At 38.3% G+C, this 22390-nt stretch overlaps 3 protein-coding genes across 7 annotated transcripts; 1 reads left to right on the top strand and 2 right to left on the bottom strand.

The window, feature by feature from the left end:
• The first annotated feature begins 899 nt into the window (after positions 1 to 899).
• LOC137596846 (uncharacterized) lies at positions 900 to 5511 on the top strand. 2 transcript variants are annotated; one of them, XM_068317611.1, is made up of 6 exons: positions 900 to 1082; positions 3379 to 3519; positions 3663 to 3755; positions 3851 to 3919; positions 4231 to 4339; positions 4423 to 5511. In XM_068317611.1, exons 2-6 carry the CDS (start codon positions 3424 to 3426, stop codon positions 5163 to 5165), a joined length of 1110 nt encoding a protein of 369 aa, XP_068173712.1. In that variant the 5' UTR covers positions 900 to 1082; positions 3379 to 3423; the 3' UTR covers positions 5166 to 5511. The 2 variants fall into 2 exon arrangements, with proteins under 2 accessions (XP_068173712.1, XP_068173713.1); XM_068317612.1 differs by lacking the exon at positions 3851 to 3919.
• A 188-nt stretch (positions 5512 to 5699) lies between these two features.
• Positions 5700 to 10349, bottom strand: zgc:112083 (uncharacterized protein LOC550461 homolog). Of its 2 annotated transcripts, XM_068317609.1 has the most exons (10): positions 10138 to 10349; positions 9532 to 9722; positions 8674 to 8900; positions 8477 to 8588; positions 8226 to 8378; positions 8065 to 8139; positions 7805 to 7925; positions 6782 to 6920; positions 6528 to 6652; positions 5700 to 6383 (listed from the first exon to the last, which is right to left on the bottom strand). In XM_068317609.1, exons 2-10 carry the CDS (start codon positions 9680 to 9682, stop codon positions 5951 to 5953), a joined length of 1536 nt encoding a protein of 511 aa, XP_068173710.1. In that variant the 5' UTR covers positions 9683 to 9722; positions 10138 to 10349; the 3' UTR covers positions 5700 to 5950. The 2 variants fall into 2 exon arrangements, with proteins under 2 accessions (XP_068173710.1, XP_068173711.1); XM_068317610.1 differs by lacking the exons at positions 9532 to 9722; positions 10138 to 10349 and adding an exon at positions 9217 to 9515.
• A 3750-nt stretch (positions 10350 to 14099) lies between these two features.
• On the bottom strand, positions 14100 to 21671 carry map6b (microtubule-associated protein 6b). 3 transcript variants are annotated; one of them, XM_068317434.1, is made up of 4 exons: positions 21355 to 21666; positions 20552 to 21284; positions 18841 to 19042; positions 14100 to 15778 (listed from the first exon to the last, which is right to left on the bottom strand). In XM_068317434.1, the coding sequence occupies exons 2-4, from the start codon at positions 21274 to 21276 to the stop codon at positions 15569 to 15571; spliced, it is 1137 nt and encodes a 378-aa protein (XP_068173535.1). In that variant the 5' UTR covers positions 21277 to 21284; positions 21355 to 21666; the 3' UTR covers positions 14100 to 15568. The 3 variants fall into 3 exon arrangements, with proteins under 3 accessions (XP_068173535.1, XP_068173534.1, XP_068173536.1); XM_068317435.1 differs by adding an exon at positions 18242 to 18290 and having other exon boundaries at positions 15653 to 15778; positions 20552 to 21671; XM_068317433.1 differs by having other exon boundaries at positions 20552 to 21666.
• Between the last annotated feature and the right edge of the window lie 719 nt (positions 21672 to 22390).

A 22390-nucleotide genomic window follows, 5' to 3' on the forward strand; every position in this document is an offset into this window, starting at 1 on the left:
CTCAAATGTCAGCTTCCTTCTCGTCCAACAGAACTGCTGCGACAAGGGGTTCACCAAGTAGTTGCTATTCATTATAGGTGCACTTCTTCATCAACAACAGTACACAATACTCATAGACCTTAATCCACTGTCCATTTAGAAACACTGAATGGAAAAGAAAATGTTAAATTATATTAAATATATTTCAACTTTAAATAACTTTAGTTATACTACTTCCCTCAGCATGCTAATATTAAGATGGTTTTAAGCATGTATAAAAAAATGTTTTTTCCATTTTTTGATAGACAGAAATAATAACATTATTAATACCAATAATAACAAAAGTTAGCAGGTGGTAACAGTTTTGTTGTTTTTTTTAAACTTTAAAATTAGGAATTGTGTGATTAATTATGTGTAAACTACTTGAAGGATTGCTGTATGGAGTAGATCTACTCTCATATAAGAAGACAGATGGGACCACATTTAACTCAGTAAATTCGCTGGTTGCAGGAGGTACATATCATACATAAAATTACTAAAATAAAATACATAAAAATTTGCACAATACAAGATAAATGTTTTATACTAATGCAGAAAATCACTGTCTTTAGGATTTTGCCACAGATGCTACATGTGCTATAAAGTACACATCATTGTACATTGATGACCCTGGTGCTTATTTCTTTAATTGCGTGTGTGTGTGTGTGTGTGTGTGTGTGTGTGTGTGTGAGTGTCTCCTCAGCCTCTACTTGAACAGCATTCCCGCTGCCACATAAGATGTTAGTCTCTAAACTGGAGGGATGATGGGATTAGTTTAAGTCATTAGGAGAAGTTAATGGTCTTTCCTGGTGTTGGTAAGTAACACTGACAAACTGAGCAGAGCTACCAAGCAGTTGACACTGGCGTACGGAAAACAATGTTCTCCTGACAGCTGACTGATTCATCAGTTAGGGTGCTCTTATTCAGATACAGAAAAGGACATATTTAAAGTCTTTGTTTTTACTCTGGTGTCTGATAAACAGGCTGGAGGAGCCGGATGCTACGCCAGGTACTGGATAACATACCTCAAACATCAAGACGCTGAGATTTCGCATTGACTTTAGGTAAGAAGCATACAGGAAATGTGTTACTGTATTGTGTTTCATCAGAACATAGACTGTCAAATAATGTGATGAATGGAAACAAATTCTGTATGTTATAGATTGATGCATTTAGATGCTGAAGAGGTTTAATTTTTAATGTAATTTTTTTTTTTTTACATTCAATGTATTTTTGAACATCTGTTTCTCATTTCTTAGTTACACTAAATATTCAACAATTGATCAACTCAGGACTATCTATGCTAGTATTAAATGTTGTCATAATTAAAAATTTTCCAGAAACAGTTATTAGAATTACTGCAGGCTTATTTTCCGGTGAATGAATTACTGCAGCTTTAACTTTCTGTGGGAACCCTGAGGTGAAATCATTTGTGAGTCTATTGATTTCTGATACCTGAGGACAGCTGGGATGCAAAAAAAAAGTGTTAGTCGATGTGAGGTGACGGTTTCTTAATTCCCTCAGATGACACCACTCGTCTCTGTCACCTCATTCACTCCGTTTGAGCTCCAAACAACTGGCTCCTTTATGAGATTAAGAGATTTCTGCGACACGCTGACATGGAAGAAATTTAGAGAACATGGCATCTGCAATCTCCACCTAATCTTGTCTTTATGAGAAAGGAGAGATTAAGCAATGAGATTACTCAGGGTTAAAGGGGTACTGGCACAAACGGGATCGTAGAAATCCTTCGTGGAAACGTTTGCTGTGTCACAGAGAGAAATCAGCCCTGTTGTTTAAATTCAAGTATCACTTACAGTGTTATAGGTACAAAACCCAGGATAATTTCTCAAATAATTTAAATCTAAATATTAAGTAATTATCACTGATTGTAATATGAAACATTTTATGATATTTTCACCCTGAGAATGTCTAAGTCGATTTAGGCTTCAGTAAATATCTTAATTTCTGTGATTTAATACGCAACACAGTGAGTCACAGTAGCAGCCTCTCCTCTCTGTACTTTATATTCTAGGCAGACCGCGCGTCTCAGTGCTGCCCATTCACTAACATCATCACTAATCAAGTGTCCTTGAAGTGGACAGATCCTAAATGAACTGAATGGATTGGCGCACTGAATACCTCAATTGGATTATCGTCTGTAATTCATTCTAACAAGATATTTTCATTTGCATGTGATTTGAAAGGCAAATTGCCCAAGAAGAATTAACATGCATTACAATTTACCTTCATGCTGCTCAGATGTTTCTATAAATCCTCACAGATGCTGAAATTGTTTCTTCCATTTATTTCATTCCACCGTCTTCAGGATTCCACACATCCTCAGGGAAAACTCCAAAACACTCACAACAAAAACACCCTCAATTATCTGATGTCACTGTTCTGACACACGTTAGACTGAGGGACACGTGTGGCTGTTAAGTGTTCTGTTTGTGGTCCTGAACACAACTGAAAGAGAGTATCAAACACAAGCTGAAAGACTGACTTTTACAACAGCCTTCAGTCACTGCCACCAGAAACGCTGGACGTAACACACAAACAGGGATGCAGCCCAAATATGGAAGCATCACTGTGTGACATCATGGCTTTAAAAGGCCGGATGAACCCCAACAATCAGATACAGCCGTAACAATCCACTGAACCTGATCATCTAGATCATCTGGATTAATGTAAAAGGACATTTTATATTTTAAATACATTAAATACAACAGTTTTTTACTGATCCACATATCAGTAAGAAAACTGATTTAGAAAACTGATTCAGAAACTGATTTAAAGCACCATTATTCTACCAAACACACAAACATATGTTTGGCAAATTAAAACAAATCTAAAGACTTGTGCATGTCTTCGTAAGCCATTGGTGACACACAAAAAAAGACAACAAAAAAAAAGACATGCCATCAATATTTAAGTTGAGAAAAAGCTTTTTTCAAATTGTGCCAAAACACAAGATTTGTGACATCATTGAATTTTATGGGCTTTAATCTAACTCTGGAAAGATTTATGTGACTTCAAGATGTTAGTTTAATTACCCTCTAAGTCAGTTACCTGCTTTAGGAAATATATTATTGGGTTTGCCTGTATAACAATTGCTAGATTAGCATCATATTTGCAATTTACCAAGTTTGAAATAATTTACTAATTTACTAAATGATGTCAAAAGCTGCTAGCAGTGAGAACAGGCTTGAAGTTCTAACCCATAGTAAGTGACGCCATGACAACAGTCACCTCCTGGTACTGAGGACGCTCCCAGTACTCACTGCACAAATCCTGTAGCAGAACACACCATCCTACCTGCTGAGGAAATTAAAGCACATTTCCTCTTCTCCGTTTCAGACGCCAACTTCATATTTTCACCGTCTGCTTCATCCACTTCGACAAATGCATCAGCACGCTGTCCAGCATGGCTTCACTCCCACCCTACACCAATCCCTCACCATCCTGCCTGCAGCTTTGACACAAATCCAGCACAGTTCAGTAAGGAGATGTGTCAAAACACTGTATTTTTCAATAACATTTTTTGAAATGTCTGTTTGAACTGAAAACGATTTATTTTTCAGCGTGTAGAACAATGTTTCTGCCTAACACTCCCAAAGCTAAATCATTAACTTTTACTGTAGTTCAACACACATCTTCCCAGGGGAACAGCCAGACCCTCCTTCGGTCCTGTTCATGCCTTTCCAAGGACAACGCAGAAGTCTTTCAGGCCGATGGTGAGTCCAAGATGCATCACTCAAAATAATCATCAATGTACAACAATGAACGTATGAAGACTCATGACTTCAGTGTAAAATGTTTGTACTTGAAGAAACGGGGGCGATGGGGTGCGCTTCATGTCTGCATTGCGTGGAAAATTTACGACAATGAACTAATGAAGGTAATTACTGAATAAACCTAATGTTTCAGACTTTATTGATGTATTTAGTCGTCCTTCAAAATGAGCGATATTCCGTGGCAGTTAGTTAAACTGGAGTTAAGGATTTTATGTGTTAGTAAAAACATCATCCTATAAAAAGATTGAGCCAGAACTACAAATGTTTTAATGTCAGGCTTGCCTGTCATGTTTTTCAGGTGTGATCAAATTGATTATGTGAGATATAGGACAAAACATTACAAATGGTTGCATACATAGTTCTTTAAATCTTTTTTGTCTGATTCTAAAATTGTGTTGAATGCATTATTTATTAGAGAAGGCTGCAAAGACCCAACAGTCTCCATCCAACACTGACACCTGAGTATCCTGTGACCAGTCAACACAAGGAATTTCAGCGGCTCTCCTGCAGACACGCACATTTTGGTGAGTTAAGGGACACAAGTAGAGAATATTCAAAGAAACAAGATCATGATTTTCTTAAAGCCCTGCTGATGCCACCTTTTTAGATCGTTCAAGTGAACACTCAGGAGAAGCGGCAGAAAACACAGAACACTTCCACAGATGTTACCCTTCATCTCCATCCTGTTGTCCGATCAAGAAGGAGAAATTTGACTGGGAGCAACCAGAACAGACCCCAAACCAGCACAGGAAAGATAAAATCACCGAGAAGAAAGAGCCTGATGGCCAACAAAGTGAGTCCGAAAATAATGACAAGCCTGATGTCAGAGTCATCGGTTCCTTTGACAGGAAAAGGCAGCATGAGAGTGAAAGTTCCCCCAAAGTGAAGAGGGTGAAGCAGGAAGTTGTCCTGGATTATTCAAAGGATTGGCACACTCTTTTGTTTCAAACACATCTGTCTGCACACAGTGTTCCAGAACAACGTAGGTTCACCACCAGAAATCGTGAAGATCTCATTTGTTATCTGGGAAATAAGAGGAATCCTTACCAACCTGTTTCCTGGAAGCCACTGTGGAACGTTCACAAGAGATTGGAGGACCACGCCCGACACGACTGTTCAGTTACTGCATGCAAATCAAACAGGATACCTTTAGGGGCACGAAGTCAGAAGAAGTCATTTCCTAGTTTCTTTGCACCACCTCTTCATTTCCCTGTTGGATCGACACAGGAGGCGGTTTACCACAGAGGTATAGAGCTTCTAGCCTATGACAACTATCATCTCCCCCACGCCAGACATCAACTCCCCCATCCTAACTTTCTGCCACACCCTGAGTCTCTGGGGTTTGTTTGACAGAAATGGAGATACTATGACTCCCAACTACAGCTACATTAAGTCCAGCATGTCTGTTCAGTTTACTGGTTGTTTCCATCTGTGCTTTCAAGCTCAACAGCATCCTGCACAACGTTGAAAAGGATGAACGTTGTGAGCTTGTTTCAGGTCTGAGGTAGTAAAAAAGATACTCCATTAGCTAGAACTGATTTAATTAGGAGAATTATAATAAAACGTGTTTATTTCATGAAAGTTCAGATTGAAGTCATCAAACCACATCTCATCAACATTGATTGAAAGTGTTTGACTCTTAAATGTATAACATAAATCTATGAAGTGTCTGGTAAATAAAAGGTATTACATAAAAGTAGCTGTTTCAACATTTACCTCTGAAACGAGGACGAAATGTACAGTTGATTCAACAAAGTCAAAGCTTCAGGAAACAAGTATGACCAAAATAACGAAGAAAAGAAGTTTATTTCTAGATCAGTATTTTATTTAAAATTGTTCCTCCTCTGAATTTCTTCATCAGATGTCAAGAATGAAATGTCACAAAACTAAATAAAATTTTTGTCCAAACAAAAAGTTCTTTTAAGTCTTTTAAGTCTTTCACATAGGATTTGTCAAGAACACAAACTAATTTTCTGGCAATCTATATAACAGGATACACAAAGCTATATGTAAAGACTTAGAACAGCTATATATAATGAAAGTATTATTACATTATCAAATTTTGAAAAAAATAAGAATCAAACATGTCTAAAAGTACAGGAGCAACTGGAGAGCCTCAGGGCAGACTGCTGAAATCACACCACATCCATGCCCAAGCCCCTGGCGACCTCTGTCAGGGCCTGGACGGCGCCAGATGTGCGACCACCATCATAGTCGTCTCGGGTTAATCCGCCAGGCTCCACCTCGATCTGAGGTATGGTGCTCATAACGCAGTAGATAGGAGAGTCACTGTCCATGGGGCTGGGCTGAGACGAAACATCTTCACCTCCGGAAAGCTCCGATGAGTACGAGGAGGAGGAGTTGGAGGAGGGCGAAGAGGATCCTGCGGGAGAACTTTGGCTGTTCTCTGACACGACCACAGCGCTCTTGTTCTGACTACTGATCCTTTGACTTTTCCGAAGGATCTGAGGCTTCTTGGCCATGTTCTTCATGATCTCCTTTGTCACTTCCACAGTCTCAAATCGGACCATGTTCACTTTTAGGAAGCCATCTACATCCTTCCTGTACCTGTGATGATAGAAGTCACACATTAAATATATCTTTTAGTCTTTTCTTATCCGCTGAATTGTGTTAAATGAATCTGATGGGCCCGGCAGGCTGAGTGAATCCAAGAAGCACTTGTTTCAGTGGTGATTTCATGTTGTGACAAACCTAAAGCGGGAATGTCCAGAGGGCCACTTCAAATCATGCTTCTTGCGAAGGTGAAGTGTGAGAGTGTAACACCAGGAGAAGACCTTATCGCAGATATGGCATTTATATTTGGACACCTCTCCCGCCTAAAATTTCATGCAATGACATTAACAAGAAAGCATCACAGTGACTTGCAACACACTTAGTGCAGGTTGTACTGATGATCTAAAAAGGTAACATTCTTTGCTTTGGATGACATCTGGTTGATAACAAACCTCATGTGCCCTCTTGAAGTGGTGGCTCATGGTTTGGAATGTGTGGCAAGAATAATAACAACCCTCCACTGTGCAGCGATACACGGTGCCTTCATTGTGAACCTCTGTGTGCTTTTGTAGATCTCGCTGGTTCTTAAATCTGTGACAGAAAAATACATGTTCAATGACATGAACGCTAGATTCAACATAGATGCAATGCATGAAATATAGAAATAAATGACAAACTGATTCAAATTATAATTACTACAAATATTTACAATTTTTTATTTACAATTTTGCAATGCAAATTATTAAAACAAATTCTACATAAATATACCGTCCAGCACATTAATACCAATGCTGGAAGACTTGTTCAAATAATTTATTTCAGTAAATGAACCAATGCCATTGTGTACACAGTAAACACACAGCCACAAGTTCAAGCACTGCACTCAAATTTACTAAAATGAACAGTACGTCATTTCCACCACTAGGGGGCACTTGATTAAAAAAATATGTTACGAGGTTATAAAGAAGCATGGCATCCTGGGAATCATCCAAGTCTTTATTAAATAACCTTTTTCGTTTTGGTTTTGATATCACATTGGAGGTTTTTATGTTTGGAGGTCGGATGAAAAGGGTTTGATGAGCAGGTTTTGGTAGTTTTAAGAGTAAGCTCATATTTGTTTCCTTTTTTCCCCCACATGAACAGATATTCTGGGTTCATTTGGGAAAAAACTGTTCAGTGAAAGCACCCATAAACATTTAAACACTATAAAATGTTTTCCCTCCTAAACTGGACTTTAAAATTCCTTAAAAACTGCTAGTCAATAACTAACACAAAATCTACGAGACCATCAATAGGATTTCAAGATAAATTAGTTTTATTGATAAAAGTTTATTTTATATTTGTTTTCAAATGTATGCAAAGACCCATTATGACAGGGGCTGTACAAAATATTTGAGAACATACAGAGCGTTGATTTTGCCCTAAAGTACAGTAGTTGTGAATGAAACATTTAACCTGTTGTTCCAAATGTCTACCTTTTGTCACAGAAGTCACATGGAAAGGGCCGCTCATCACAATGGCGAAACCTGATGTGAATCTTCAGAGCTGCCAGCGTGGTACAGGTCATGTCACAGAATGGACACTTCACCTGATTTACTTGGGGGAAAACGAATGTGAATCGCAATTAATAATTAAATATACCTGAAAAGGCTGGTAAATGACTCAATGAGATACCAGGGACTTGAAAATTAAATATAAACAGCGTAAAGACAAAAATATGAAAAAAAATCTTTACCATGCTGACGAACGTGATCCCTCAGAAGCCTCTCACTTGAAAATGCTTTGCCGCAATGCTCACACACTAGTGAATCTGGTCCAAACAGAATAAATGTACACGAGTCAACATAAAAATCTAATCTAGCACAGAAATGACTTCAATCAAAGCATCTTTCTTACCGATTGGCTCAGCCTGCCTGTGCAGGTGGTCAAACAGCTTTGTGTTGCTGGAGAACATGCTGCCACATGTAGGACAGGCTACAAGTCTCTCCTGAGTGTGGCTCCGCATGTGTTCTCTCAAACGGTACCTGATCTTGAAGAAAGCATCACAGCCTGAAATAGATATATATATATCAAGATCAATAACAGTGTGCCAGAACAAACGACATGCATGCAGCATCTCTCTTAACCTCTTCTTTACTCAGTCATACCTGCCCAGTGACAAAAGAGTGCCTGCTGTTGTTGAGCTACTGACTCTGGTTCAGCACTTTCTACATGATTGTCCACGTGTCGGTAGAACCACTCAGGATTGTTAAATGTACTCTGTACAAAGACAGATAAGTTACATAATAAAAGTTCCTCCATTCCTTTGAAAGATCCATTAATAACAGAACCTGAGAATACCTACATCGCAGTGCTCCCACTGACAAATGTATCCACCTGATCCTTCAGGAACAAGGTTGTTGCTGTGCACTCCTTGGTTGCAGCTGGGCAGATCAGGCCGTGATCTCAGCAGCTGTGATCCAATGAACTTAAGCTTCCCATGGTAGTTGTGGAAGTAAGCATGCACCTCCAAATCCGCAGGGCTACCCATAGATATAAATTCACATCCATTCCAGAGACAAGCATACTCATCTGAGCAAAGACAGGCAAAGAAAGGACAGCTATGACAGAATGCACAATACATAAAGCTGGGCTATTAATTGAACACTAACCAAAAAAGATACAGACTGCAGTACTATCACAAATTATCATAACTATTATTATTCTAATTTTTATTTTTTGATGGAGGTATTGCTGTTGTACTGTCAACTATAAAATGCAGTGAAGTCCAAAAAGATAAGCATTAAAATAACCATAAAAACATACAAAAAATGTTTTGAAAAAAAGATGAGGATATAAAAACATTGAGCACCTCAAACAGGTCATTCCACAGCTGAAAAGTTCTCACCTCAAATGTCATGCTAGTCTTTATATGTAATGTTGGTGCTTCCAGAGATGATCAATTGGATTTTACATTGACAGAATTTCAGATATATATTTAAAGGCCAGGTTGTGTATGGAACTGCACGGTACTCCACCCCTGAGATCTTCTCTATCCCTCATCAAAGCCTGATTGTTTCCAAGGTGGATCAAGTAGGTGTGTCTTGTTGCTACTGTCAGTATGTAGATATACTGTAGATGATGGCTGAAATCATTCCAACTTTGCTTTATCCATACCAAACTGGGAATTCAGGAAGCTTGCCTCGTGCACCTCTTAACTCACCCAGCTCCTCTAAAGCATCGTTGTCTCCCAGGTAGTCCTTCAGATGCAGTGACATGTGATCACTCAGCTCCTCCATGCTGTGGCCTTTGAAGTTGCATGAAGCCCACTCACACACCACCTCAAAATTGTCCAGTTTTTTAGCTGCCATCATAATGGTGGACAGCTGCAGGTGCACACACGATCCTGATCAGCTAAATGGAAAAAATAAAACAAATCGGCAACAGCCATTATAACACACACAGAATAGACTCTAGACTAAGACTTCATATCAAATCCACATCAAATTTTCTGGCTAGCAAATAAAGCTAACTAACCATGGCTTGACATACAAAAGCGTTAGGACACACACACACACACACACACACACACACACACACACACACACACACACACACACACACACACACAGATATATATATATATATTATACATATAATTTTGTTTATTATTTATTTTGATCGTTGTTAGCTCAAGTTAGCATATCGCCTTAAACTAGCTCTACGTTCTGGCTTGTGTGCACTGGCTGTCTTTAGCCTTGCAATTGCATCAACAACTGTCTTGTTGTCCATTTGAAACTTAGCATGACGTGTTCTTCTTATCGCTTACCTTCTCACAGGTTTGCTTTCTGGTGAATTTATTCCAAACAACAAAGTTTAACCATCTCTTAAAATGTCGATATCTTCGCCAAAAAATAATTTCTAAAATGAAAAAGACATGTTCTTGACTCGTGGAATAGACGACCCTCAGTAAACTCTTCTAACATGTACTAATGCCACTTGCCGCAACAGCTATGTCTTCTTTCCCTCCTCTGAGCTTGTCTGACATTGTTTATTTCCGGTCGACACGAGCCACAAAGCGGAAGTCCTTCTTCTTCTGTTTTTTTTAAGGTGGTATTAAGGAAACAAACTGCTCACTAATGCTCCGTGTGTAGTTTCTGAATGGTTGTCTTGCAGTGGTGTTTATAGTATGGCAATGAGGAACTTTATGCGATTGTCTGCATTTATGTGTCTGTGCAACATCTCAAGATTAAATTTTTAAGATTTAATTTTTAACTGGAATTATTCCTGAAGAGTGAACATATTTTACCAAGACAAAAACAAAAAAGAATACATCAACAAAAAACTGCTAAGGTTTTACTGAAAATGGCTGTGACTGATGTATGCATTCCTAGACTGTTTCCCAAATAAACATTGGGAAATCCTATGGCCTATAGGTTTATTAAAAATTTTACTACCTGCAGGATGTTAGACCTACTCATCTTTACACTTCATTGTTTTTATACTGAACAAGTAAAATAAACATAAGGAAAACACAAAAAGGAAGCAAACATTATGGATGATTTACCTTTATAGACTGTAGCAAATTCCAAATTTTCCCAACCCAGACTTAAGACTACACTTTTTTTTGGAAAAGTATTAGGCTGCGGGTCATGGTACTATTCAAAGCATGATTTATTAAGAAGCGTGTCTAGTGTTATATGTGTGTTTCATCTGATCCAAGACAAGAAGTGTGATTCACAGAGCCCTGGGCTCAGGTAAAAGCCTGAGTTAAAGCGGAAGCAAGTCATCCCGAACTATCAGGCCCTGAGTATATGCAATGTTGCAAGCCCTATTGTTCACTGAAATGCATTAGTTTAAGTCCTCTTTTATAAAACAGATGCTTTATGCACCAAATACTGTACATCATTATTACTGTGGTTTTCGCTAATAATTAATGATACTGAAGGAGAACAACTGAATATGGTAACTGGCTATATTGAGATGTCAGGGCATCAGCAGAGGTGAAAACCAAGCAAAAAGTGATGTTGAAAGATAAAGAGACTGACAAAGATGACAAAATTGGACAACCAAATAATGTAGTATACAGTATTTTACTCCTCGTCCAAATGTATGAAGCCTTATCTGTACACTTTTAACGCAATATAATAAACTATGGAGCTGAGACAGAAACCAGTCAGACTTGTCTTTTAGAAGGGGACTAAGCTTGGGAAGCTCCAATGCCATTGCTGATCTGTGATTCAATATTTCATGCTGCTCTGCAAACAAGGGCCCATACCAACTGAATTATTCATGCACATTTATGTCAGGATGACTGATTCACAGGAAAATGACCATAAGCACCAGAAAGTAAAGCCAATGACTCAACTTAAGAAATTATTTATATGGAATAAAGACATTTGGCTAAAATGTTTTGTTTTGAGACAAAATTGTTTCAGTGCAAGTAAATTGGTGAGAAATATGTAGTGATAACATGTAGTACTAGGAAAAATACAGATTGAATCTCAAAATATGAGCTGAGTTGTTAGAATTGAAACATCTGCATGGCAATACATGCAGATTTTTAAAAAAAACACAAAACAAAACAACAAACAAAACAAAACCTCTTTGCCTATTGGTATTTTGAATTATAAGGCCTCTAGGTCCGCTCTGCAGAAAGAATCCGAGCAAAGACAATTATTTTTTGTGTATGGAATGATGGTTGGTTCTGTTTTGTCTGTTGCAAATTGTGACACAAAAATTCACAAGATAAATTGAACAAAACCATGAGTATATAAAGATGTATGTGTGACCATGCAAATATTGTTTTGTTATTATTTTTGTAGTAAAATATTTCATTCTTATGCCTCAGAGCAATAATAAAAAAAATCATGCTATGGGTAGACAGACAGTTACTTAAGTTTGTCAATGTGATTTTATGATTCCAAACAGCAATGAGGACTGGATCCTGGAATCAAGTCTGAGAGTGTGTGTTTCATTGTTGGCATGTCAGTGGACTAATTATATACAGTTATGTTCATAATAATAGCAGTGTGGGTAAACCTGAAAATTCTTCAAATAATTTTTATTTTAATGCACACAAATGCATTAGGGACACTTTAAATTCTGTATCAAGGCAAGAAAAATGAAAAAGTCATTGAATATGATAATATTTTACAGGAAGTCAAAAAACATAATGTTAAAAAAATACGCCAGTTTCGTTATAACCCAATAATGTACTTCATAAAACTAAGATATGCTTGAAGATTCAGCTTTCTTGAGAATCTTAAATTAATATTTAGTTGTATAACCACAGTTTCTGATAACTATTTTACATCTGTGGTGCACGGAGTCGACCAACTTCTGGCACCGGTCAACAGGCATTCCAGCCCACGACAGTTGTACTAGGTTCCATAATTCCTCTGCATTTCTTGGTTTTGCATCGTGAACAGCATTTTTTATGTCAGCCCACAAGTTTTCTATGGGATTTTCTGGCAGCTCCATTAGTTGGATGCTGCTTGTCTGGATCCATAATTTTGCTCGCTGGCGGGTGTGTTCGGGGTCATTGTCTTGTTGAAACACACATTTCAAAGGCATATCCTCTTCAGCATACGTCATCATGGCTACTTCCAGTATTTTGATGGACTCAAACTGATCCATGATCCCTGGTATTTCATAAATAAGACCAATGCAACAGTATGAGAAACATTCCCATATCATAATGCTTGCATCATCAGGCTTCACCATCTTCACTTTGTACTGTGGCTTCATTTCAGTGTTTGGGGGTCGCCTGAGAAATTGTCTGTGGCCCTTAGACTCAAAAAGAGCGTTCTGACTTTCATCAGTCTACAAAATTTTATGCCATTTCTTCAAAGCCCAGTGAATGTGGTCTTTGGCAAATTGTAACTGCTTCAGCACATGTCTGTTTTTTAACAATGTGTCTTTGCGAGGACTTCTGACTCATAGCTTGGCTTCACACAGACGTCATGTGATTGTTACAGTACTTGGAGACCACCTTAGATTTTCTCTGATCCTCCTGGAGATGATCTTTGGCTGAGCCGTTGCCTTTTTGGTTATTCTTGAATCCATTTGAGTATTTTTTCTTTCTTCCTCAACTTTCTGGATTTAGTTGCCATTCTAAAGCATTTGATATCATTTTAGTTGAAGACCTATAATTTTTTGCACTTCTTTATAGGTTTTCCCCTCTTTTATTAACTGAAAAAACAGTGACTTCTGAACAATGCGTTAAACAACCCATTTTACTGGCACAGCCACCATCTACAGCACCAGTTGCCTCGATCCTTAACCATGGGCTGTCCTGTTTGACACCTTTTTTTCTTCTTCACAAAATCACTAACTGAACTGAGCACTGTTATTTTTTTGAACATTATTTTTATTGACTTTCTATAAAATATCATCATATTCAATGACTTTTACCACTTTTCTAGCTTTGAAATAGAGTCAGAAGTGTCCCCAATGCATTTGTGTGCAATAAAAAAAATTTTTTTTAAAGAATTTTGAGGTTTACTCACAATTTTAGACACACTGCTATAATTATGAACATAACTGTTCATATGTTCAATTTGGAACAATACAGAGAATATAAAGAATAAAGTCAAAATAAATAAGTTCTAATGTTGCACAACAAAAATTATGTTGTCAAAAAATGTGAATGATGCCCATGTTTTGCAAAATGAGCATCATTCAGTTTTGGTTTTTTTTAACTATTAAAGCGAAATACTGATTCAGTTTGCTGAATACATTTAAAGCCAATATATATGTATAAAGGATAAAATAAGGCACAACTCAAGATTCGGCATCAGCATTTTAATCAGAGTTCATCCAGAGAAAGCTGAGAATACAAGAACAATATCACAATACGTCTGCAGCAGACGGATATTGTCAGATCATTTCAATCTGGTTTGAGAACACAGGCAGTCCAAACCAGAGGAGAGATATAGCACCAGGGTGTTTGTTCATTGGAGTGCATAGCGGCACATCTAATGGTTGTGTCAGACTTGCTAACTAGCAGGCAGCAGGCTATAGAGACAGCAAAAACTTGCTCACTCACTGTCATACACACACAGAAGCTAACACTGGGGGCAGACGTGCTTGACTCTGTGCTCACACACTGCAGCCATGATGGCTGCTAAAGGTAAAATGGAAGATGTCAATGTTTAATAGCAGAGAGGGTATGATGACCTTATAAAAAAAATGTTTCGTGCTTTCGATGAATAGATGTGATTATTAACAGCAGCATGTAAAAGAGCTGAACTACAAGTCCTGGCTTATTCCTTGTCCACCTGGAGAGATCAGCCTACTCAGAATTCTGATTATTGAGCAAATCCAATTGCGTCTCCTTTTTTAAGCCAATTTGCAGCTTTAGTTGTCTTATTTCATCCAGCTTCTTTATCACAGCTCATAAGAGAGGATATGCTACAATGTTTGAGAACACTGAGTCATACCAGTATTCTCATTAAATCTACTGAATGGATCTCCTCTTAAGAGTGAAAAACATTTATATGGGTTAATCCATATTTCTAGTTATTTTACTAGAGTATGACTTTACTTACTGTATGCACTTTCATTTTTTTGATGTCAGCAGAATTTATCACTACACATGCATTAAATTTAAAAGTGTTGTGTACATTCATTTTAAATTGCTTAATATACAAGCTCAAAGTGACTGTGAAAATATTGTCTGCTGAAATACTGCTACTCAACCAAAAAAGGGGTCTTACATGCAAGTTGTAGCACTCACATCACAGTTAATTTAGTTTAACTGGTGAAATCAGATCATCCTGAACAATGAAATTAAAACCAGGACCTTATAGCAGAGTAACTAGGAAACCCAACCATGAAACCAATTTTCTACTTTCACAAAATCTCCTTGAGATTTTCTACAATCATGTTAGTGTTGTTTGGTGTTGTCTTTCATCCACACAAAAACAAAAGTGGCTTTTCATACAGAAACATGTTCAGATGGCTCCTTTTACAGCTTGATCTCAAACAGAACTCTAGAAATACATTAATGTGCTCCGTCAAATACAGAAAGCAGTTTTGTGCAACCAAAGCACAAGGAATCGCATACATTTGCACATTTACAAACACGCACACACAGTCACGCAATCAGTTAACAGTGAAAGTATTTGCATTATTCTAAAAGCACAATGTGGTGTACCATAGATGACAGGATAGCAAAAACGACAGGTTAGGAAATAAACCAGGAGTTTGTCTAAATCAAGTAGCTTTGGATCATGGATGTCAGACTGCAGCTTCTTTTACTGCTTTGCTTCAGCCAGTCTATTGCTGATCTCTTTGCTCTTCTTTGTGACAACTCCACCAGGTTTGGGTTCTGCAGAAACCAAAGACAGCTTCTTCTTCCCTGATTGGGAACCAGCGATCTGCTTCTCTTTGGATTTTTTAACCATCGTGCCCGTTGTTGTTGTTGGTGTCTTTTTTGGTTTAATACGAGATACTGGCTTTTCCACCTGGAGGGGAAGATATGTGAAACAAATCGAATCAAACTAATGCAAAAATAGTAAATGAACTGAACCGACGTTACAGCAATACAGGTATAACTCGGCTTACTTCGTGAATTGGTTCCAGGAGGAGTGACTTGAGTCGAAAAACAACTATGTTGAATAAACTCGTCTTCAGGCTAAACCACAGATAACCGTTCCCAGTTCTGTACTGTACTTTATTTATGAATGCATTTTCAATAATATTAGGTTAATACAAATCTATTTTAAAGCTTACAAACAATTACAGTACTTTCACTTTTTTAATATGGTACAGAAAAAACTTTGCCATCTCATCTTCGGCCTCTTCTTCCACATTGTGGGTCACAGGGTTTCTACGAGCTAATAAAATGATATTATGTTTTCATTCTTATTTATTGTAAAAAATATATTATGTGCTTCTAGTGGTTTACTAGTGATTTTACGATTCCAATATTTATGGCAGAGAGACATGTATTGTTTTTGAAAACCAACGTATAATCGAAAATGATGTAACCAGAAACAACGTAAACCGAGAGATACCTGTAATTCTATATATATATATATATATATATATATATATATATATATATATATATATATATATATATATATATATATATATATATATATATATATACACACACACACATATATACACCCCGTATATAAGATATTGCACTGTTTTGCTTTCTTGTAGAGAGCAACAGGTGACTATCAAACCCCCACTGTTGATGGTCGTTTAAATATGAAGCTAAAGAAATTTCATTAATTGTGAATTGCTGTTTAACTTTAAATATGGTTATTCTAAAGTGTGTGATTGTAATGTTTTATACCAGAACCATTACACAAAACACCAAGTTCACAATCAGACCCAACAATAATGACACTCAAGGTAATACAGATAGAAGGTGGTTTAATATCAGTATGGAGAGGGTTCATAAACGTTTAAATTACCGTAAATAATAAGATAGTTTTTCGGTCTATCATGGAATTCGTTAATTGCGTGTGGTTCCTGGAACGCATTAACCCCGAGGAACAAGGGCGCACTGTATCTCGATTGCTTTGCGTACCTCAATAAAAATTTGACAAAAGTCATCAGCATATCAAGTTTTAGGCATTGGGCTATTTGTCATAACCAGTTGTGACTGGAGACAAGGCAATATGCTATTAGCTTTACCTTAATAATTCATGGCAGGTTTGATAGTGAGATCAGTTTTCTCGTGAAATTCTCAGTAAGAAAGCCAAAAGTGCATTTGACAATTTATCATACTGGAGTACTCCTTAAAATAAAATGTTTAATGCTTAATGACTATAAAATAAGCATGGTCCCACTTAACATGCAATATATGTCTTTCAAAGCACAGTGTAGTATATGTAATATTTACTTTATGTGGATAGTGAGTCAAAAATAAAAGAAAATAACAGCACAAAAGGCATATTTGTGCTTGACTTTATTAAAACAGAGGTTCGTGCAGTTTTCTTCTGAGTAACAGGATTTATTAGTAAATGATGTTAGTATTCTACTTTGAAGAATCACACACTTTGCAAGAATTAAACCATTAGTAAGGTGGCAATCACTTGAAGCAGGCGTGTCACTTGTGGATTGCTGGTTTATACTCTAATAGTGAAACGTGAGAACAAAGATTGATGTGATCTTCAGCAGGACACAGCTTCTTTTTGCATCAATAAAATACATTTGGATTAAGTCAAAAATAGTTTGGCACAACAAAATTTGCAACATGCTCATATTTCTTTGATCAAATGAACCTTAATCAAAAGTATTTTTATTGTAAGAGACGTAAACATCTGCAATAGCTGAACCTTGCAGTATCAACTTAGATCTTCAGGGCTGCATTAAACTGAGCTGTAAAATGTTACTGCGGAAATCAGTGTCATAACCAAATAGGATGACATCAGCTGCAATCAAGTATTACAAATACTTCATACGTCCACAGTGTGGGATCACTTGTTTGCAGTCAAACTCATAGTGAGACCATTGTCTGAAGACATGGACAAATTTAATGTAAAAATGTGTACCCTCCCAGAAACAGCTCGAATGTGTTTGATTGTAAATTGGATTATCTTCTTTCATTTTAATTATTATACTTTGTTTGTAACATGAATAAACTGTTTTATTGTTTTCCCCTTTATTAATTCATAATTTTCGCATTAGACCATAGAATATGCTTGTTCCACGTTACAACACTACCATACACTGTATTAAAGGGTGTTGGGTGATACAGACTATGATGCGGACAAACAAGGAGGACATGGCAGATATTTTTTTGCAGGATTGCATTAGGCAGCTGGGTGATACGTGTGACTGTGTCTAGCACTGACCAACAAACATTCTGCAAGTGTGTTTGTGTGTATACGTGTTAGGACAGCAAGATTACATCTGATCACTTTGAGGCCAGCCTCCATGCCTGCTAGAAAAAACAGAGAACACACCTGACTACAGAAGATTGAGAACAGAGCTGCACTCAGTATCTGAGACGTCCTACAAAATGAGAGAAGGGGGGGGGGGGGCGGATGAAAATACTACGAACTGTCTGAACGGTCAATCACATGCACACTCACATGTCAAGAACGTTGTTGAGTAGATTCCTATTTTATTATGGAATGTTCAGGTGATACTTTAACAGGTAAATAAATAACTTTAACGTTTCAAAATATCGTAATCATAATTTTTTCTGATATAAAAATTCCACTTTTCTATTTATTTATTTACCGTTTCATCAGTATAATGGAATGTTACAACAACGGCTTTACGATAACTGATTATTTTGAAATTACTTAATGTTTGGCTGCTAAAAACTGAAATTCAAAGCTGCATGACTGTTTTTAATAAGCATGACCGCCCATCACGTGGCATGTGGAATCAAACAGCATTTACAAAGCAGTGCTTAAAGTGAGTAAGAAATCAATGTATGTTAATCACAGTGTGCTATAGAGACAGCAGGGCTATAATTCAATGGATGTTAATACAAAGCCGATGTTTCACAGACCTGCACTAACATCAGTGGATCTGTGTGTGGATATGCTCCCACCTTGGCAGGTTCGCAGTACAGACTGCGTATCCTTCTGCGCTCCATCACCTTGTTGTCATTTGGGTGAGGCTTCACCTGCTCACCCTTAAACGTGGCACTGTAGCTAGTTTCCAGACTGGTCTCCTCTCCTGGGGGTTTGTACTGAGATGGAGCTTTGATAGGCTTCACTGGTTTCACATCCTTATAGGCCTTGAACTCAGTCCTAATTGACATACAGAAAAGAGGTTTTCACAGCTGCAATTTAGGAATATTTCCATTACCTTTTATTTTAACAAGTATTTTCTCTAACCAAATGTATTTTGGGTCACTCTTTGGGGTCACATGCCCATCTGTCAGGATAATATTTCACAATGCTTGTATCTTCATATACTCTTTCCATATAGACACAATACACCCATTATTAGTATCTGACCTTAGTAGTGTATGTAGTTTTGGAATTACAGTCAATAACCAATAGCGTGTTTGGGTCGCTGGCCATGTCAAATGAAATATGTTATCAATGTTGGTTTGATCAAAGAAATTCTTTTTCATTTGACATTTAGGCCTGGAAAATGTCTTAAGGATTCACATATGCTGAATAATTTTAGGTTAATTTTAGGTCTAACCTTCTTATTTAATAAATTCTGTTTTAAATAGTCTAATGTTCTTGAAATCCTTGATGATGAACACTGCATGTTTCCCATACAATCTGGTGGCTGCATAGTAAGTCATTCATTATGCACAGCATAATGATCAGCTGACAAACAGGTCAGATGATTCAATTGTAGGGTTTACGCTGAGTGTTGTATGGCTTGGCATATTGACCAACAGTCATGTTAAAGGTAACACATTATGAAAAACTCACTCAGTATATTTCCTGCAAAAACCACATCCCAGACTACCTCGTCCCAGATGGGACAAGTTTCTTCTTTTGTTTTGTTTTTTAACCACTAATACGTGATGAAATGAAGAAAAAATTATTGTGAATCTCACAACTTTTGCTTATAGGACGACATTGCCTCCAGTGTCTGCCCCAATTTCTGGACTTTCCAGTGATGAGCCCTGACCCAGACCCTGACTGACAACCTGTGGACTCGTTTCTGTGAGCTGCTGCAACAGAGTAAATGTCGCCCACAGATTCAGCAACAACTACGTGCAGCTCCGATTGAAGAGTGGGCTGCCATCCCACGGGATGACATCATCCGGAGGTTGGGTCTGTTCATCTGGACAAGGATCACTGCTGTAATCAATGATGATGGTGGACAAATTGATTATGTTAAATACTAATCCTGTTGAATCATCTGAGAACATTTTGGTGCTCATGATTTTGATCTTTTTTACAATAACAGATAATACAATTTATCCCCTTTTAAGTCTCTAGTCATTCATTGGCCACTGCATTGATTTGGGTGCATTTCTGGGGGAATACAGCATAAAATTGATAACACAGCAAATATTTATGGAAATATGTTGTCTCCTGTAACAACTGAAGATTTTTACTAGACATGAGGCCTTGCAGATCATCCTTGATGATCTACAATTTGTCACACTGCACTGTGTTGCACACGAAAGCCTTCTGTGAGTTGAAAGTCTTTGAGCTGGGTAGTGGATTTGGAGATACTTGGGCAGGAACAAAACGTAATGTCAAAGCCAGGCTAGTATGAACACTTTTATTTCAAAGGGGTTATAATGCATGCATACCTGACTTCATGACTCCCTCTCAGAGACGTACCTGTAGCTGCTGGAGGTGGACATAACTTCCTTTATCTGTCTGTTCAGAGCGTCTGCGGCTGCTCTGCCTTTCCTCTGCTCGGTGCTCGCATCTGAAGTCATCTCCGTCTTCTCACCTGTTAATCTCTCTGCCGACTTTTCCCGTTTCACGCTTTTCTTCGTCATCTCCTTTAATTCCTTCTCCTGCACCTTCTCCTCGATCTCGCTCTTCTCCACGCCGCTCTCGGTCTCGGTTGCGACGTTTTCCCCTTTACCGCTTCCTGCGCTCCTCTCCGGCCCGCTGGAGGAGGCGGCCGGGCCCGGTTTGGGAATCCAGGGGTGGTCGTGCTTCTTCGGGATGGGCCAGGGCTTGTAATCCTTCTGATATTGAGTTTCGTTAATGAATGGGGTGGGTGAGCGCTGGTACTCGTTTCTGGGTTTGTAACTGGGCTCAGGGCGCACTCTCCACGCCTTGAAGTCTTGGCGCATGACGGACGCAGCGGAGCCATCTTTGACCGCTGCGGCACCCGTCGCGGGCGGTGCCTTCCCTGCCTCCTGATCGCCGGGATGGGGTTGGGTTTCTATGGCAATGGCACCGGTCCTCTTCTGTTTCGGCTGCGGGTGATGGGGGACGTGCTGCACATCGGAATATTTAGTGAACACTAAAGGCACCGCGATGTCCGCTTTGTCCAGCTCGGTCCAAAAACGATTGATGCAGCAAGCACGCGTAATGCACGGCCATGCCATGATGAACACTGGCAAGAAAAGACAAATATACAGACCCAACTCTGAATCCGGGGATAGATATCTTAATGTCTTACTCACGGATTCGAAGACTTGCAAAGTGAGCGGCCCCTCACCACGTGTCCTCCTTCTGGTAGCTTTTATGTAATTCAGTGGAGTTTATCTCACCAATCTTTGCTGGGACTAAGGAAGTGCAGCTGCCACGCCTCCTTTCTCTCCACCAGAAGATTATTTCTATTTACTGGAAGTTAAATCTCTTTTAGGATTTGCTGTGGCGTGCACGTTGCTGTCTGGTTACGCATCGTTGGTACCCCACCCACATTTGTGTGATGCTTGGAGATGCTTGGTAATGCTTGGAGAACCGGGTCTGCGCCGTCAGTCTGCACAGTGAACTGTCACCTGAGATCGTCACCGTCTGGCCAGCAGACGGTCACATGGTTTAACCCACGTTCTGCGAAATTCTCCACAAGATCCATAATTTTTTTTTTAAAAAGAAAGAAAGACATACATAGTTCCTCAAATTTTGATGCTGCAGCTGAAATTCTTTGGTGAAATCAGATTTCTTATCGTTTTACATATTTTAAAGTAAAATAATTCTCAGGCAGCACCATGTTTGACCCATATAAAAAAATATTATCAAAATGCTGCGTGTAAATACTTTTTAAAAATGTTTTATAGCAAACTTTTTTTTAAAAACTAAAATTTATGCAAAATTTAACTAGTTAATATTCTGGATGCTAGCAAAAGGAGAATCACACAGTCATGACTCATGACTAATTAGCAATGACACACAAAAACTAACAACGTCCATATTAGCAGACAGCTAATGCAGAGATTGGCCCCAGGTCAGGGGGTCAGACCCTAGGGCTTCATTTCCTGGTGCAATGCAAACGCCTTTCTGTCCCTATTCCATCCGATTTCATAAAATGTTCAGCAAAACAACACCAATCAGCAAACATATGAAGAATGGCTTTTACTTTCTTAACTAAAGGAAATGTTATGAATACTCACATCTACCATACTGACCCAGGGGTGGGCAAATCTTTTTTGACTGGTGGCCCAACAGAGTTCTAAATTCTGACAGGTGGACGAGCTGAGGAACAGATGGAATGTTTAT

This window comes from Antennarius striatus, chromosome 6, assembly GCF_040054535.1.
Source record: "Antennarius striatus isolate MH-2024 chromosome 6, ASM4005453v1, whole genome shotgun sequence".
NCBI lineage: Eukaryota > Metazoa > Chordata > Actinopteri > Lophiiformes > Antennariidae > Antennarius > Antennarius striatus.